This window comes from Equus caballus, chromosome 4, assembly GCF_041296265.1.
Source record: "Equus caballus isolate H_3958 breed thoroughbred chromosome 4, TB-T2T, whole genome shotgun sequence".
Taxonomy (NCBI): Eukaryota; Metazoa; Chordata; class Mammalia; order Perissodactyla; family Equidae; genus Equus; species Equus caballus.
In genome coordinates, this window is record NC_091687.1 from 6,960,257 (window position 1) to 6,975,576 (window position 15,320).

At 41.4% G+C, this 15,320-nt stretch overlaps 1 protein-coding gene across 8 annotated transcripts in view; it reads left to right on the top strand.

Annotated features, from left to right (window-relative positions):
- Window positions 1-14,694, top strand: part of PIK3CG (phosphatidylinositol-4,5-bisphosphate 3-kinase catalytic subunit gamma) — a 34,323-nt gene extending 19,629 nt beyond the window's left edge. For 6 of the 8 annotated variants that reach the window (XR_011438097.1, XR_011438095.1, XM_023638882.2 and 3 more), the window contains one exon: window positions 11,300-14,694. Coding sequence is in view for 5 of the 8 variants with exons in the window: in XM_023638882.2 (XP_023494650.1) it covers window positions 11,300-11,578 (279 nt within the window). In the remaining 3 variants the exon portion in view is untranslated. Of the gene's footprint in view, window positions 1-11,204 lie in introns of all 8 variants that reach the window. The other 2 variants (XR_011438096.1, XM_023638885.2) reach the window with 1 other exon arrangement.
- The last annotated feature ends 626 nt before the right edge of the window (window positions 14,695-15,320 follow it).

Consider the following 15,320-nt stretch of genomic DNA (forward strand, 5'->3'; position numbering starts at 1 on the left):
AAAGTTAAGAATCTCATATTTTGACAACTTCCTGGAAGAGAAGAATGGTTCCACAAAAAAAAAAAAAAAAAAGAAAACCTGGAAGAATTTTACCATTTAAAGGGGGGGAAATGCTCCATTGTCCTCTCCTGGAGGTGGGGTTCTTGCGAGTAGCTTTGAACAAACACAGTGGCAGCAGTGCTGTTTACAGAGTCAGACAGATGCAGGAATTTGACCTCGCTAACAGTCTCTCTTCATTTCTGTGTGTATCTTCTCTTCCTTTTTGCCAGTGGTTTTCCCCAGAATGTCTGCCCATCTGTCCTGTTGCTGACAACATTCCCACAGACCCTCTAATGCCATGTCACCCTTAAAATCCTAGCCGTACTTCCTCTTTTGTCTTCTTTGTTGTTTTAAGTTTCGAAATATTCCTTAATTAAAAGAGTTAGGGTATGGGGAGGCCCAGAAGAGGCCGCCTCCCCCTCCAGGCAGCTTCCACCCAAAGCAACAAATTTTCGCACAGAGCTTTACACGGTCTATCCTCCCAGTCTGGGAGCATTTCTCCATGTTTTGTGACCAAGGCTTGTTTCTTAAGTCTTTAAAACCTCTTTCACTAAAGCAATGTCTAGGCATTGTGCACCACTAAGAACACACCTTTGTAAATTTTATTGTACTGGTACGGATATCTATCAGTGTTTTGGAGTATTGGGGTACTATTTAAGGGCCTGTGGATATATGCATTTTGAGCCTTAAATGCAGATGATCCAGCATGGCCTTGGGGCTGAAAGGATGGACTTTGGAGCAGACAAACGTGAGCTTGAATTCTGGCCCTGCACCTTAAGAGCTGTGCACATGATGTAAATCACTTGTCCTGGCAGAATCTCGGTTTCATCATCTGTAAAGTGGAAATACTAAGACCTACCTCATGTGGCTTTTTGAGGGATTATTTAAATGAAATATGTTGAATGCTGAGCCCAGGGCCTGGACCAGAGCAGAAACTCCACAGACGGGAGCCTCTCTTGTACATCCCAGCAGGTCCTCAACCTTTGAAAACTTTTCGTTGAGAAGCCCCCTCTGAAATGAGGTCTTAAGCAGAACTGCAGTGTACAAAACATGACAGGGCAGCAGTGTTCTGGTGAAAGAGCAGGTGGGGTCCCAGCTCTGCCCACCCCCAGGTGTGCCTCCCTCTCCTCACTCACAGCAGGAAAAGAGCGGAACACACATACATAGACGTACACAATCATACACATGCAGAATTTCTAAAGTTTCCAGCTTGACAAACAAGAGCAGCAAGGTTTTTCATCATTTGACTCATCATGTGACAATTTTTTTTTTGCATACTCCTAAGCCTTCCAGAAGCTCTTCTGTTTCTTAGTTTTATGTTCCCTTTTTGAGATGAAGTCCTTCAAGCTCAGGGAACACATCTCTAAACTCTCGAAATAGCATCTCAGGATCTTGTATAATAAAGCTGCCATTTTTAGGTAACTGGGAAATGTTGTATATATTTACATTCTGAATTAAAGGTGTCCTCATTTCCAGTGAATCGTTAATTTTGAGTAGATAAAGTTAATTAATGCATGCAGCACATTTGAATAACCTGTTAGGAAGGGCAGAGAAAAGTTAACCCACTTTTTTGAAGGGTGAGGGGAGCCTTCTACGCAAAGACTTAAAAATATACCTAGCTAGTGGCCAGAGGATGGAAGTCAGGGGAACTGAAAGAGGAGGGCTCTGCTTTATGCCATATCTCTCTCCTTCCCATGTAAACAGTGTAGTCTAGGACCATATTCAGACATTATTTCTCGAATAGGGAGAGAGTTCAGGAATAAGCTGTAATCAGCCAAAAAGACAAAAAAACAAGGCCTATTATTTGACCCAGAAATATCTGTTAGCCTCTGGAGCAGCATGCTACACACAGGGCACTAAACAGATATGTTTCAATGATGACGGTTTTGATAAATAAATTCTCCTTAGAAAAATCTCTCCGTTACCGAAGAGATAAAAAAGAAAACGATGTTTTACCCACTGGAAATTTATTCTAGAACCACTTTGTTTCAAATTTCACTGAACAATTATAGAACATATACGACATACAAACACATTTATATCACTGGCAAATGAAATTTGGCTTCCTGTTTATTTTTAAATAAGAACATGGGATTTTTCCCCCTAATTTTAACAGTAGTAAATCCTTTAAAAACACGAAAGCCAGCAAAATATTGAAAATATCAGGAGGATATTAAAAAAAAAACATTATCTCACCTTCTAAAAATAGCACTGTCAACATTTTACTGTTTTTCCTTCATTATATTAGATATCTGGTCTTTTAGAAGGTTGTAAATTGATCAGAATTTGGTTAAAAACTGAAGTTAAGAAATAGAGTCAATGTTACTGCCTTACTCTAAACCATTCAGTGGTTCCTCATCTCACTTTGAAGAAAATCTCAATACCTAAGCTTGCCCTCCCAGGCCCTGGGCCGTGGAGCCCCTGGCCGCCAACCTGGCCCCCCTGGCACTCTCCCTGCATTCCCTCTCTCAGGTCACGGTGACCTTCCTCTGCATCTCCGCTGCCCTTCAGGTCTCGGCTTAAACGTCACTCCTCAGAGCCGTCCTCTAAATGAGGCCTCTCGTGTTATTCTTTGCCACAGCCCCTGCCTGTTGCTTTTACAGCATCTCGTTATTTGTACTAGTCTGCTCTCTGTCTCTCCCTTTCTAGAGTAAGCTCATGCAGCCGGGCCACGTCTCGCCTGAATCCCTCACGTAGGGGCTGAGACATAGTAAGCACCCAGTTGGGGCTGGCTGAGGGAAGGAGCGAACGATGGAGGGGCAGTTCCTGCGTGCGGCAGGAGTGGGATGAGATGAGATGACCCCTCGGGTTTCTTCCTTCTCCATAATACAGGATGTTCTATCAGTTTATGAAGTAGTAACTCAGGCACAGATTGGCAGTTTCAAGGAGGCCAGTTTTCAAGGAGCACGAACAACTCGGCCTTGTATAAACAGGCAGTTTGAAGATGTTCTTTGCACACAGTAGGCACTAAGTAAATGCATGTCAGGTAAAGCTGAAGCAATCAGGGGAGCCAGATGACGTCTTCACAAGCACCTCTGCGCAAGGCAGGCAGTTGCCTGAGCGTGCTCAAAAGGCACTGCCCCTAGATGTCACTCTTCAGAAGTGTTTTACAGGAGACAAGTCTGCACCCCGTCACTGTGTTATTTTAATCTGGGAGGCAAGTTTTCCCCGGCCCTGCCTGCTTTCCACTTCTGGCAGTGTTGTCCCCATGCCAGGGTGTACCCAGGCCCCTCGACCTGCGGGCTCAGCCCCACGCCCAGTCTCTGTGCAGAGTCCTGACTAGGGTTTTTAGGAACCTTTATTCAAAGTCCATCTCTGCTGCCATCTAGTTCTCATCTCAACCCCAGGTTATATTAACTGCTTCTGCCTCAGTTCCTCCCCCAGCGCCCTGCTTGGTAACCTGCTTCTGGGACTGGGACCTGCTCCCTCCTGCCATTTGCCTCCTGGAGACTCAAGTACTGTCCCCAAACCGGGCCACAGGGACATGGGGACCACAGAGACCTTGCCATCTAACACTCTCCTGTAGACTGAGGCTGCCTCACTATTCCCGCTTCTCTGACTCCCCTTCCTGCGTGGCAACCCTTGCACCTGTCTACACCTAGAACTGTCTATACCTGTGACCTGCCAGGCTGGGCTTTCTCAGCCTCCTGCTCCATCCTACTGTAGTCCCCAGGCCCTGTTCTTCCATATCCAAGACAGCACTGTGCCTCCACACACCTGTTAAACCCACACTGCATTTCAGGCACTGGGCCCGACACAGAGAAGCCTCAAGTTCTGCTCTTGACAAGGCAAGACGTCTGTACAAATATGATCGTTCTCCAATCCATCCTGATTTTAAAGCAATAAATCTTGCCCAACATTGAACTTGGCTTCTGCACATTGGGCATTCATTTATCACGTATTTGCAGAGTATCCACAGTGTGCCAGATGCTGTGCTGGGCCCGGGTGACACAGTGCAGAGCCCCAGCCCCAGCGCTCAGCAGAAGATATACACACACAGCTTCCTACCAAGATGCTCAACCGTGGTTCGCAGAGGGAGCAAGTAATGCCGCCCTGGGGAACAGACAAGGGCTGTGGAGCGAAAGAAGTGCTTTTATCAGGGCCTTAAGGGCTGAGTTCAATTTCATTTCACCAGGCAGATATAGAGAAGGGAAAAAACATCCAGGCAGAAAGAATCACATGTGCAAGGGTATGAAGTTAGGGTTTAGTATCAATATATGGGAAGAAAAAGTGCAGTTGTCCAGTATGGATGGAACATAGGCAGACATGGGAGTGTGTAGCGTAATTTGAGTCCACAAAGGAAATTTGAAACAGTGCCCAAGCTGGATTCGGGCGGTAGAGAGCAAAGCAAAGAAGTCATTTGGAGCTCAATCGATGAATCGCAAATTGCTGTATTAAAGGCCTATTTTAGGTCAACAGGGAGATGAGTTTACCTGTCAAATTGCCCATAATATGCTGAGATGATAAAAGAGTCCCTCCTGGGATTTACACCCTGGACTGCTAGCGAGGCCAAGCTCAGCCTCCTCCATCCAAGTCTGAAGACTCCCGTCCTTCACTCTCTCTCCATTGGAAGGGTCCAGCCTCTGCCATTTGTGGGAGTTTGATGTGTTGGTGTGATGTCTCCCCCAGATGCGGACTTGTGTGGGGTTATAGAATTGTTAGGACTCAATGAGCTTGCTGAATTTTTTCTCATTTCTGGAAAAGAGATGAATACAAGACTGGAAAGATGGTCTTGGGTTGTATTTGTGTGTTAATCCACCGGCATGCTGTGTGACTCAGTGCCTAAGATATCAGACCCCTTTACTTTTAAACAGTTAACAAGAATAACCTTCCAACTGGCATCATTCTCTCATATTTAGTTTCTTTTAGAGAACTGTTTTGTCTACCGTAAGAATATTATCGAGGACATTATTCACCATGTTACAAAGTGTACTCTTTATAAAGGTCTCTTGCGAAATTCCGATCTTAGTCTCTGGAAAAGCTGTGTTTCTCCTAAACAAATAGTTTTCTTAAATCTTCTGAGCACTGGATGAAGTACAGATTTGGTTTTCCTTTTGGCCACAGACACGTTTGAAGACCGCTCAGAGCAAGTCTTTAGGATTTGTGTAGTGTTTTCCCAAACCCATTGTGGATCATTTCCTTTGTTATTCTCTTTCTTTTTTCTACTCACTTCTAATTAATGTTATTTTGACTTTTGTGTGTCCAAATAAGCCACATTCAGTTCTTTTTGGAACAATGCTAGAAGATATATAAACCCATACCCCCACCCCTACAGACAGTCTGTTTAGAATATTTGACTCAAGTAGAACAGTTTAATTGTAACCATTAGGTTTCTAACGACCTTCTAGCTAAATATTTGAGAAGACAGCAGTACAGCCCTTCCGCTGGCAGACAGAACTAGTCTGCGAATCATTTTTAAGCAGTCCTTAAAGATAAGAATCCTAATTCAAACTCAACAAATGCACGGCCAAGTGTTGGACACACGCTTCATTCAGATTTACCAGAAGGTGCTTCTTCCTGAGTTATTAGGTCTGCTAATCAATGACCTTCTCTGTTTTCCAAAAATAACTTCTAAAGACATTGCCTAGCCAAATCCTTGATTTTTATAAAACACAAAATAAACTCCTCTGTCTTTGACTGAAATAATATTTTTCTCCACTGTCTCCTTCCTCTAGCAGACTGAGGCAACATTACTATTTAGGAAAAGTAGGCGGATGAGAAGATTTCTTGCCATTGATGAATATTTGTGAGTTTTTCTTCTTTCTCTCCTCTCAGCCCTTGATTCTTTAACTGGAATTTCTGTTTTATGGTCCTGAGATTACTTCCTCATTCTTGTGGATGTCTACAGTAATATTTCACTTCCACTTTGTTTCTAGATGAGAATGGGGGAGTTTAGTTTTAAGAAAACGTAGGCCTATTTCGTATGACCTTGGACAGTCTAAAGCAGCCACTGCCCATTGGTAGTTAAGAAATTAGTAGATTGTGCGTAGAAAGTAGTTTGTTTTCAGTTTAGTGAACTAATCAGTTGGGCCAGTTAACAAATCAGGTCAAAGTTTTGACCCTGAAATGGTAACAAATTCCTTTGTTCCCAAGAGTTATGGGAGTCAGAGCTTTGTAAAAGCAACCCTTTCCTTTGGTGCCGGGTGCCGTAATGGAGGCATTTGAATCAACTACGAAATTAAGAGCAGATGTCCTGTGTAGACCCAATCTATTTATTAGCTGCTGATGGGGAGTGTTCTAGCGAATGACCTTAACAATATTACAGGGTCCCCCCCAGTCACACTCATTAACGAACGAGTACATTAAACCAGGTCCCTGGACTCAGAGTCTTCCCTGACCCCGTCTTCTCCACTCAGTAATACAAAGCCTTCAACAGGCAGTTGGGAAGGACAGAATGAGGATGTTTGCGGTCAATGCCAGGCAGCCCTGGCAGAAGGGAAAATTCTGTTGCTACAGCCAGTAACTTCTGTGTTCTGTGCTTCCCCCTGAGCTCCCCAAGCCACATCCTCATCGTCCCTCCCACCGCAGGCCTCCGGGCCACAACAGCATGGTCAGGTCGCTCTCACAGACCTATGGCTGAGTACAAAGGGCAGAAATGAAACTTCGGGGACTCCAGTGCGGGGAGCACGTGCTCAGCTGCGCCCCTCATAGCGAGAGAACCACCTGCAGATGTAGCCAGGCTGCCAGACGATTCCGTCTGCCTGCCTCCACAGCCCTCCCTCAACACTGGTTGGCGTATGGCTTATCTCCTACTCCCACCCACCTCGCCATCTTGGCTATCTGAGAGACATTTTGGACAGGTAGTCTGATGGGAAGGTGACCTCCTCAGCATTGATAAGTGTGTGTTCAATAATGCAACTTCTCTTCCTATTATTAATAAGAGCCAACCATTTACATAGCACAGAAACCTCACCACAACCACATGAAATGGGTATTGTTATTATTCTTCTTATTCTACAGATGAGGAAACTGAGGTCTGCCTTGTCAGTAATAAAGCCAGGACCTGAATCCAGGCAGCCAGGTGTGACTCTGTGCCGTTAACCACTGCTCCATACTACCTTTAAGCAAAAGATAATTAAATCTGCACCAAGTCTCCAGATCCACACAGCCAGTTAGAATTTAGACACTGCATCTAACAAGTATGGGCCATGCAGTTAAATTTGGGATTGAAATTTCTTTCTGGTAGTAGCAACCCTTGTGTGTTTAAACCAGAACTAACAGAGTCAATTCAAGCCAGCAGAAATCCCTTCTATCAGTGAGATGGCAGCAAGAGAAACAGGTCCGCTCTTCTCCTTTAACGTGTCTCTTTGCATGCCACAGCAGCGGATGAATCGGGGTGTTGCTGCCTAACCAGTGTTTACAGAGCACCTATAGATTGGTGTTATAACTTGGCCCCAGATTAATTTCCCTGCTCAAAAATTTTCTATTAAAGAGTTTGACCACACAGTGGGCTCAGACAGCCCGGGATTTGCCTAGAGCCCCCAGTGTACAGAAGGATAGGAAATAATTAAAAATCAGAATGCACTCTAATTCAAAGTCAACAGGCATCCCCATCTATGCCCTTGTGAAAATTGTGCGAGTTGGCAAATTAATGAGACGGGTGCCTGGGGTGAAGTCGGCCCTTAACCTGTGTAATTACCAAGCAATGAGCGACACTTCGGTGGGTCCTGTGGATAAGCAAAAGAAACTGATTTCCGGACGTAAGAGGAGTCATTAAGAATGCAGGAGCACTAATGCACTGGGACTGCTTCCAGGGGACAAGGGATGCCTGGGCCACAGCAGGAACAGCCCCAACAGTCTTTAGGGTCTGTCGAGTCTCCCACCTCGTGGCGAGTAAGCAGAGAGAGACGCAGAGTCGATTTACCGTCCAGGGAGAAAAAGAGGAGGACGAACATTTACTGAACCCTCGCTACGGGCTGGACTCTGTGCCAGGCATTTTGTATATATCGTCTCGCCTAAAAATTGCAGAGTGGTCCCTGGGGTTTTGCACGTGACCAGGGTGATGGGTGGGTACGCGGTCCAGCCTTGACATATAGAATGACACAGGCATGACGACTGTTATTACTACAGTTACTCTGCACACGCAAATGACACAGACAAGATAATCTAAAAGCAAAACGAAAAATCACTATTAATATTTTGGTCTGTAAACTTATATTCTTTTTTCTATATAAGTATTTCGTTTTCATTTACCAAAATGGGATTACACTACTTGTGTGCTTTTTAACTCACTTTCACATGCTTATTAAATATTCTTCTACAATATCATTCTAGTAGTCACAGAGCAGGCGATTGCAGGTGCTTTCGTAAATGCTTTTTATCCATCCCCAGTGGTTGGACATTTAGGTTGCTTTCAAGTTTCCACAATTTTCAACAATGTTCTAATGAACATTCTTGCAGACAAATCACTGCAAAATTATCCTTTTTTTTTTTTTAAGGTAAATTCCTAGCCTGGAAATTGCTGGGTAAAAGGATGTAGTCATTTTTAAAGTCAAGTTTATTGAGGAATAATTTCCATACAGCAGAATTCAGTCTTTATATGTGGACAGGTCTTTGAATTTTGACAAATGCATCAGTCATGTAACCACCACGATTAAGCTATAGAACACTTATAAGTATTTTAAAGCTTTTGATGCATGTTAGCAAATTGTCTGCCAGTAAAATTATACCTACTCCCATCTACCATCAGCCTATGGAATGTGAACATTCCTTAAAAAGATTTTTTTTAGAAAGGATTTTCCAATTTGGTAGGTGAATGTTTCCATCTCATTTTAAGTGACGTTTATTTGATTACTAATTAGGTTGCATATTTTTTCATGTGTTTCATATCTGTTTTTGTGTCTTATAGTAGGAATTTTCATCCATATCCTTGGCCTGTATTTCTAGCCCACTACTTCTCTCTTCCTCATTGATTTATAAGAGCTAGAGGGCCGGGGGTTGAAGAAGTGACCTGTCATGCTGTAAATATGTTTTCTCTTGTTATTTGCCTCCTTTAATACTGTTTATGGCTTTTTTTCCCTCAAAAGTTTGAAGTTTCTGAGATCTCTCCATCTTTTCCTTACAGATTCTACCTTGGAAGTCATCTTCATAAAGTCCCTTCCTACTCCATGATATTTAAATATTTGCCCTTTTTATATTTAAATCCTTCATGCATCTGGAATTTATTTTGGTATTCACAAGGAGTAAACTTTATTGTTTGCCCCAAAATGATGAGCCAGTTGTACCAGCCCCATTTATCAAATAATAGATCTTTCTCCCCACTAATTTGAGAAGTTACCTTTACTACATATTATATTTATTATGTGCTTGGATATGTCTCTGAACTTTCCATTCTGTTCCATAAAACTCCTTATCTTTTTCTGGAAAAGAGTACATACTGTTTCACACAGTTGGGGTTTTTTTTTTTTTTTTTTTTTTTTCTGAAGATTAGTCCTGAGCTAACATCTGCTGCCAATCCTTCTCTTTTTGCTGAGGAAGGCTGGTCCTGAGCTACCATTCGTGCCCCTCTTCCTCTACTTTATATGTGGGACGCCTACCACAGCATGGCTTGCCAAGTGGTGCCATGTCCATACCCAGGATCCGAACCAGTGAACCCCAGGCCGCCAAGAAGCAGAATGTGTGCACTTAACTGCTGCGCCACCGGGCCAGCCCCTCACACAGTTTTAAATGTTGTAGTTTTATAATATGTTTTAATATCTAGTCTGGCAAGTACTGTTTTTCATTACTAGACTTTTTCAAACTGTTCTCTCATGCCTTAATTACTCCAGATGAACTTAAAACCATATCTGAGTTTAAATATCCAGTAGGAAGTTTTATTGAAATTGCATTATATTTATAGATTAATCTGAGGAGAATTTCTATCTTTATCATAAGCAGTCTCATCACTGAGGATGTGCTCTGTTCCTCTGCACCTTCAAGTTTTCTTTACGTGCCTCAGTGAATGTTTAGTTTTTGAAAATGGCATTTGCATAGTTGTGTATATATTTATCCCAGGAATAATGGTTTTTTGGTTGCCATTATTCACAGCATCTGTCTTTCATTACACTTTCTAACTGGTGGCTCCTGTTTATAACATTCTATTTATTAATTTTAGAAAAAGCTAGTTTAATAAAAACTAGTTACAATAGTATTTCAGTTTTGTTCCCCTTCAGTGTTCCAAGAAGACAATTAAGTTATTTGTAAATACTAACAATTTTACCTTCCCTTTTCTGATTTTATACTTCATTTTTATCAGTACTCATTATTCAGAATGATTTTGACTGGTAATTTCAGACAACTCTTCACATCATTACATATTAAGTTACGTTACTTTTATAAAAGCCAACAGTGGATTTTAGTCCTTATTCTTAGTTTGTCATAGTGCCTTATGATGAACTACTCTTGCAATTTTGGAATAAACCCTATTTGGCTATGATGGATTATTCTTTTAACATTTTAGTCAATGTTTTATTTGAAATATTTATATCTGCAATCATTAACTTCAGTTTTCTTTAACACGCTGTCTTTGTGAAGTTATGATATTGAGGTTGGGTTATTCTCGTGTTGTGAATTGGGAACCCAGTCTCTTTTTCCATGCTTTGGAACCATGCCTGTTGCTTAATAAGTGGATTAACTCACCTGTGTCACCTGCTCCAAAGATTGTGGAGGAGGGACCAGCCATGGCATTTGTTAAAGGCCTCTCTCTCGCTCAGTATTCAGAATTTGGATTAAAATCCCAAAGTTCATTCAACAATTTTGAAAGTCAGACAATGAAAAGCTAGCTCATCTCTTTTCTTAGACTAGGACAAATTGTAAAATAAAGATGAAAACTAAATCTCAAACGCCACATTCCCATCATTTCTTTGGATTCCATTAGCCCTTGGCAAAGATGATTTACACTGACATAAAGTTTATTGATCCCCGTGTGGTGTTCAAAACCTGACTCATTCCTCTTCAGACACTCCAGAAATTTCCACCCTCAATTTCCTACGACTGAGATTGAAGTAAAAAGGTAGAGTAAGAGATAAGATGCGACTTAATGTATCAATTAGTTTTCCTTGCGCACACCCTGGATATGTGCAATTACACTAAAGTGCTTAAGAGGCTAGGAAAATAGCTTAGGTTCTCATCCAGTTTTTCCTCTGCAGCAAGATACCCACCTAGCTCATGATGTTTTCCTTTCACAGGTGGAGTAATGCCGTGTAAATTCCAGTACAGCCCAGTGGTCCTTAGCCTACCTCGTTACAGCAACCACAGTAATAGCATTTTCTTCTTTATCCAGGATGTCTGTGTGAAGGCTTATCTAGCCCTTCGGCATCACACAAACCTACTGATCATCCTCTTCTCCATGATGCTGATGACGGGGATGCCCCAGCTAACAAGCAAAGAAGACATTGAATATATTCGGGATGCCCTAACAGTGGGGAAAAATGAGGAGGATGCGAAGAAGTATTTTCTCGATCAGATTGAAGTTTGCAGAGACAAAGGATGGACTGTGCAGTTTAACTGGTTCCTACATCTTGTTCTTGGCATCAAACAAGGAGAGAAACATTCAGCCTAACCCTTTGAGCTAGAATTAAAAAGAAGTCGGTGTTCTAAAGCTTTAAGTCAGCGTGGCAATCATTGACCTCGGATTTAAAACGTAAAAGGACATTATGAGAGCTGGCACTTCCGCAATATAGCTCTTTTCCTAGCTGAACCCTTCACTGGAGAAAACTGTTGGCATGGCTGTTTCAGTGATGTTCAGTTCAAGCATATTTGCAGATGTGCTTTTTCTCGTTTGTCTCAGCGATGTTGGAGAATATTCCAAGTTTATTCCTTATCGTGCCTGATGTTTTGACTATCTTCTTATTGACTACTTCTGGAAATTCTATAGAATAATTGGTGAAGAATTATTGGTATAATAATCAATTTTCATTTGGGTTTGCTCTCAGTTTTGGTTATCCTTGTGTTCCTCAAGCTCTTTACAGAAAAAGATGTAATCATTGTACCCGATGTCTCGTTCCTGAAATGATGCTCCCAAACGCCCCCTCAGAGACTGCCAGTGTTAGCGACATGCTAAGAGCCAGAGAGCAGGTCAGTCTTTCCAGTGTCTTCTGTAATTAGGTTTTTTGCAGTATACAACTGAGACACACAAACACAACATGGAAAGTCTGAACCTGAGGGCCCTGGCCCTTCTCAGCTGGTCTGCTTCCAAGGTTGTAAATAGGAAACACAGAACCAAGACCATTTGTCTCTGCTCTGCCCACAGAGGGAATTATCAAGTACAATTATGATAACCTTCTCCAGCCTAGAAACTTCTGTAACTAAAGGGACCCATATTTTCTTCTCTCCCTTTCTCCTTGCCTCCCTTTGCCCTCCATTGCCACCCTCTCAGACTCCTTATCCAGAGTTGTGAAATCTTCAAGAACACCTTTACCCTGGAACTCAAAAATTACCTGAAAAGGAATTTCCCCTTTAGGGTTACTAGAACTTTAGGTACTTACTTGTAAAAATGTTTGGTGCAGTTTTTAAAAAGTATATTATTAAAGGAGATGTTCTAGAAAATATGGATTCGTTTCCAAATGCCTTAATTTTAAATTTTGGTCTGAGCAGCTTTTTCTTTCTTCTTTAATGGAAGAAGACACTTGATATCTAAAAAGTACTCCAAGTTAGGAAGAACACTACTTGCCTTATCCAGCTCTGAATTTAAAGGACTTTTAAACTTCAATGCATTCTTCAGATTTCCTAAAAATAACTGAAATGTCTGCTTCAAAAACTATTTTCATCTCTTAAATATTTTGCTATTTATTGGAAGTGTTGTTTAACCTTAGAGAAAGATGGTTAAATTATTTATAAAATATTTTTAAATTACCTATAGTTAATACTTTACATAGAAATAACTCTGTTAACAGCGTCTATGTTTAAGTATAATCAGATAGAAATATATATTTAATTTTCAAGTTTTCTAAGTAGATAGCTGTTTGACTTTGCTATAGCCCACAACTTTCTTTTTGTGGATGCGAAAGCTCAGACCGTGCCCTGAGCACCAACCTCAGGTTATAATTTACCTAGTTTGGGATGAGGCCCAGACAGCATTATTTTTCTAAGTCCTCTAGGTGATTCTAATATGCAGCCCAGGTTAGAAAGCCCTGCGTGGCCTTTGGAGGTGTAGGTAACACTGTTTTCTTGCCCACTGAGCCTTGCCCTGGCTCATAAGGTATCTAGAAAGAATTCCTCTTCCTTGACAGCTCCTGATTCTAAAATCACACTCTAGCCCCCTGTGCAGAGGTCCGTGCCCTGTAATGAAATGTTTATTCCTCTGTGTTAATGGAGGATAGACATTCTTCTGGCATTTTTGGACCAACTGCTCCCTACCATTCTTTTGAAAAAGAACAGGAAGAACGATGCTTTCTAATTCAGAAAAGGAAGATGTTTTCATTATTCTTATAAAGAATAGCCAAGCTCAGACCTTGCACAGATTTTGCTTTTTGTTGGAATTGCTGGAATAATCATCTTAGTGACAGAATTACAGAGGAATGTATTTATATTTAGCTTATTGGCACATGTGCAAACATATTTGCTCTTTCGATGAGCAAGTTCTTTCGTTATCATGAATATGTGTGTGTGTGTGTATATATATATCTCTCGCATTGGGCTTGATTCTTCCATATTCCAATGAAGGTGTAATTTTAACTCTATCGACTTGCAGTAAACAGAAATCATCCTTGTGTGCTTCCTTCCTGCATCGTTCCCAGTGAATCACATGACCCCCAACTTTTATATCTTTGAAAATGTTCTAGAACTAGGGTCATCTCGCTTGGGAGGAAATGCTGGAAACTACCCACAACTCTATCCTCAATGACAAATGAAAACAGAGATCACAAGTCAGATGATTCAGGTCAAAGCCCTTTGATGTGTCTCTGGGACTGGCGACAGGATTTGCAGAGCCAAGGGCAAAATGAGAACACGGGGCCTGTCGTTCAGAAATTATTAAGAAATTCAAGATGGCAACAAAAGAGCATTAAACCAAGCACCGGGCCCTTCTGGCATGGGTCACTGCACGGTCACCAGCTCGTGAGGCTGGCACTGTGTGCATCTGAATAATGGCTTTGGTGCTCAGTTTTACATTTGGAACATTTCTGTATGAGCGCAAAGTGCCCAGATCAAAATGTTGCCTTTGTTCAAATTGAAATACCTCATCTGAATGGCTGGACATTAGGACTTAAAACACAGGCTTATTGCTTTGGCACTGGAACCATGGCCACTAAAAGTAAAACAAAGCGGGTATTTTAGACCTGGTCCCATAAGACTGCATTTGACTGGCTTTGGTGATACTTTGAAAGTAAGAGGAAGTAGAGACATGGTAGATAAAATATATCAATTCCTAGAGAGAACTCCTGAATTTAAAAAAAATTAACTTTATTAAATCTATCTTTTACAAAAGATTAATTATTTTTTCAAAGTGGTTAGATGTAGGAATGCACAGCTTAAGTTGGAGGCTGTTGGTCCTATATAAATGGAAATTAATTATTTTTTGAAATAAGTCCAAGAAATAATTCAGAAAGTAAGTTTTTGGAGCAAATTCTGGCCTTTATTTGGTAAGCAATGCTCTATTTGCCATGATTATGAAATAAATTGTCAATTATATTTTACCATATGAAGAAAAGATAAAATAAATTTTGATTGTCAAAGGTTCTTTTGTCTTATTTTCTGTTTAATCCAACCTAATGATTCTGGCAGATAAACTTTTTTCCATTCTGGGTGCTTGTCTGCGTATTCTCGAAGACTCATTTTCAGGACATGCGCTGGGGCAGCAGACCTGTTCAGAAAGTGGAGACAGTCCAGTTCTCCCACTAGCCTTTGTATTTGAATTATAAATTGTTACACATAAACTTAAATGAAAAGAAAGAATCCGATATCTTGTGTTCTCTGTACACAACTTTTAAGGTCTAAAGGCTACCTAGTCCTAAAATTCAAATTCTTTCTTTTCAGAAACCTTCATTGAGTGCCCACTCCTACTAGACACTGTGCTAAGTACTGGGGATTAGAATCTGGAACAAGACAGACCCAGTCCCCACCCCTTAAAGAGTTTCTATTGGCTGGTGATAGCAGACACTTCATAATGGGGAATGTTGTGGGTTGAATTGTGTCCCCCCGAAAGACAAGTTGGAGTTCTAACCCCTGGTATCCATGAGTGTAATCTTATTCGGAAATAGGTTCTACAGATGCCATCAAGTTAAGATGAGGTTCTGATGGTGGGTCCCAATCCAATGTGACTGGTATACTTAATGGAAGAGAAGGCATGTGACAGAGGTAGAGAT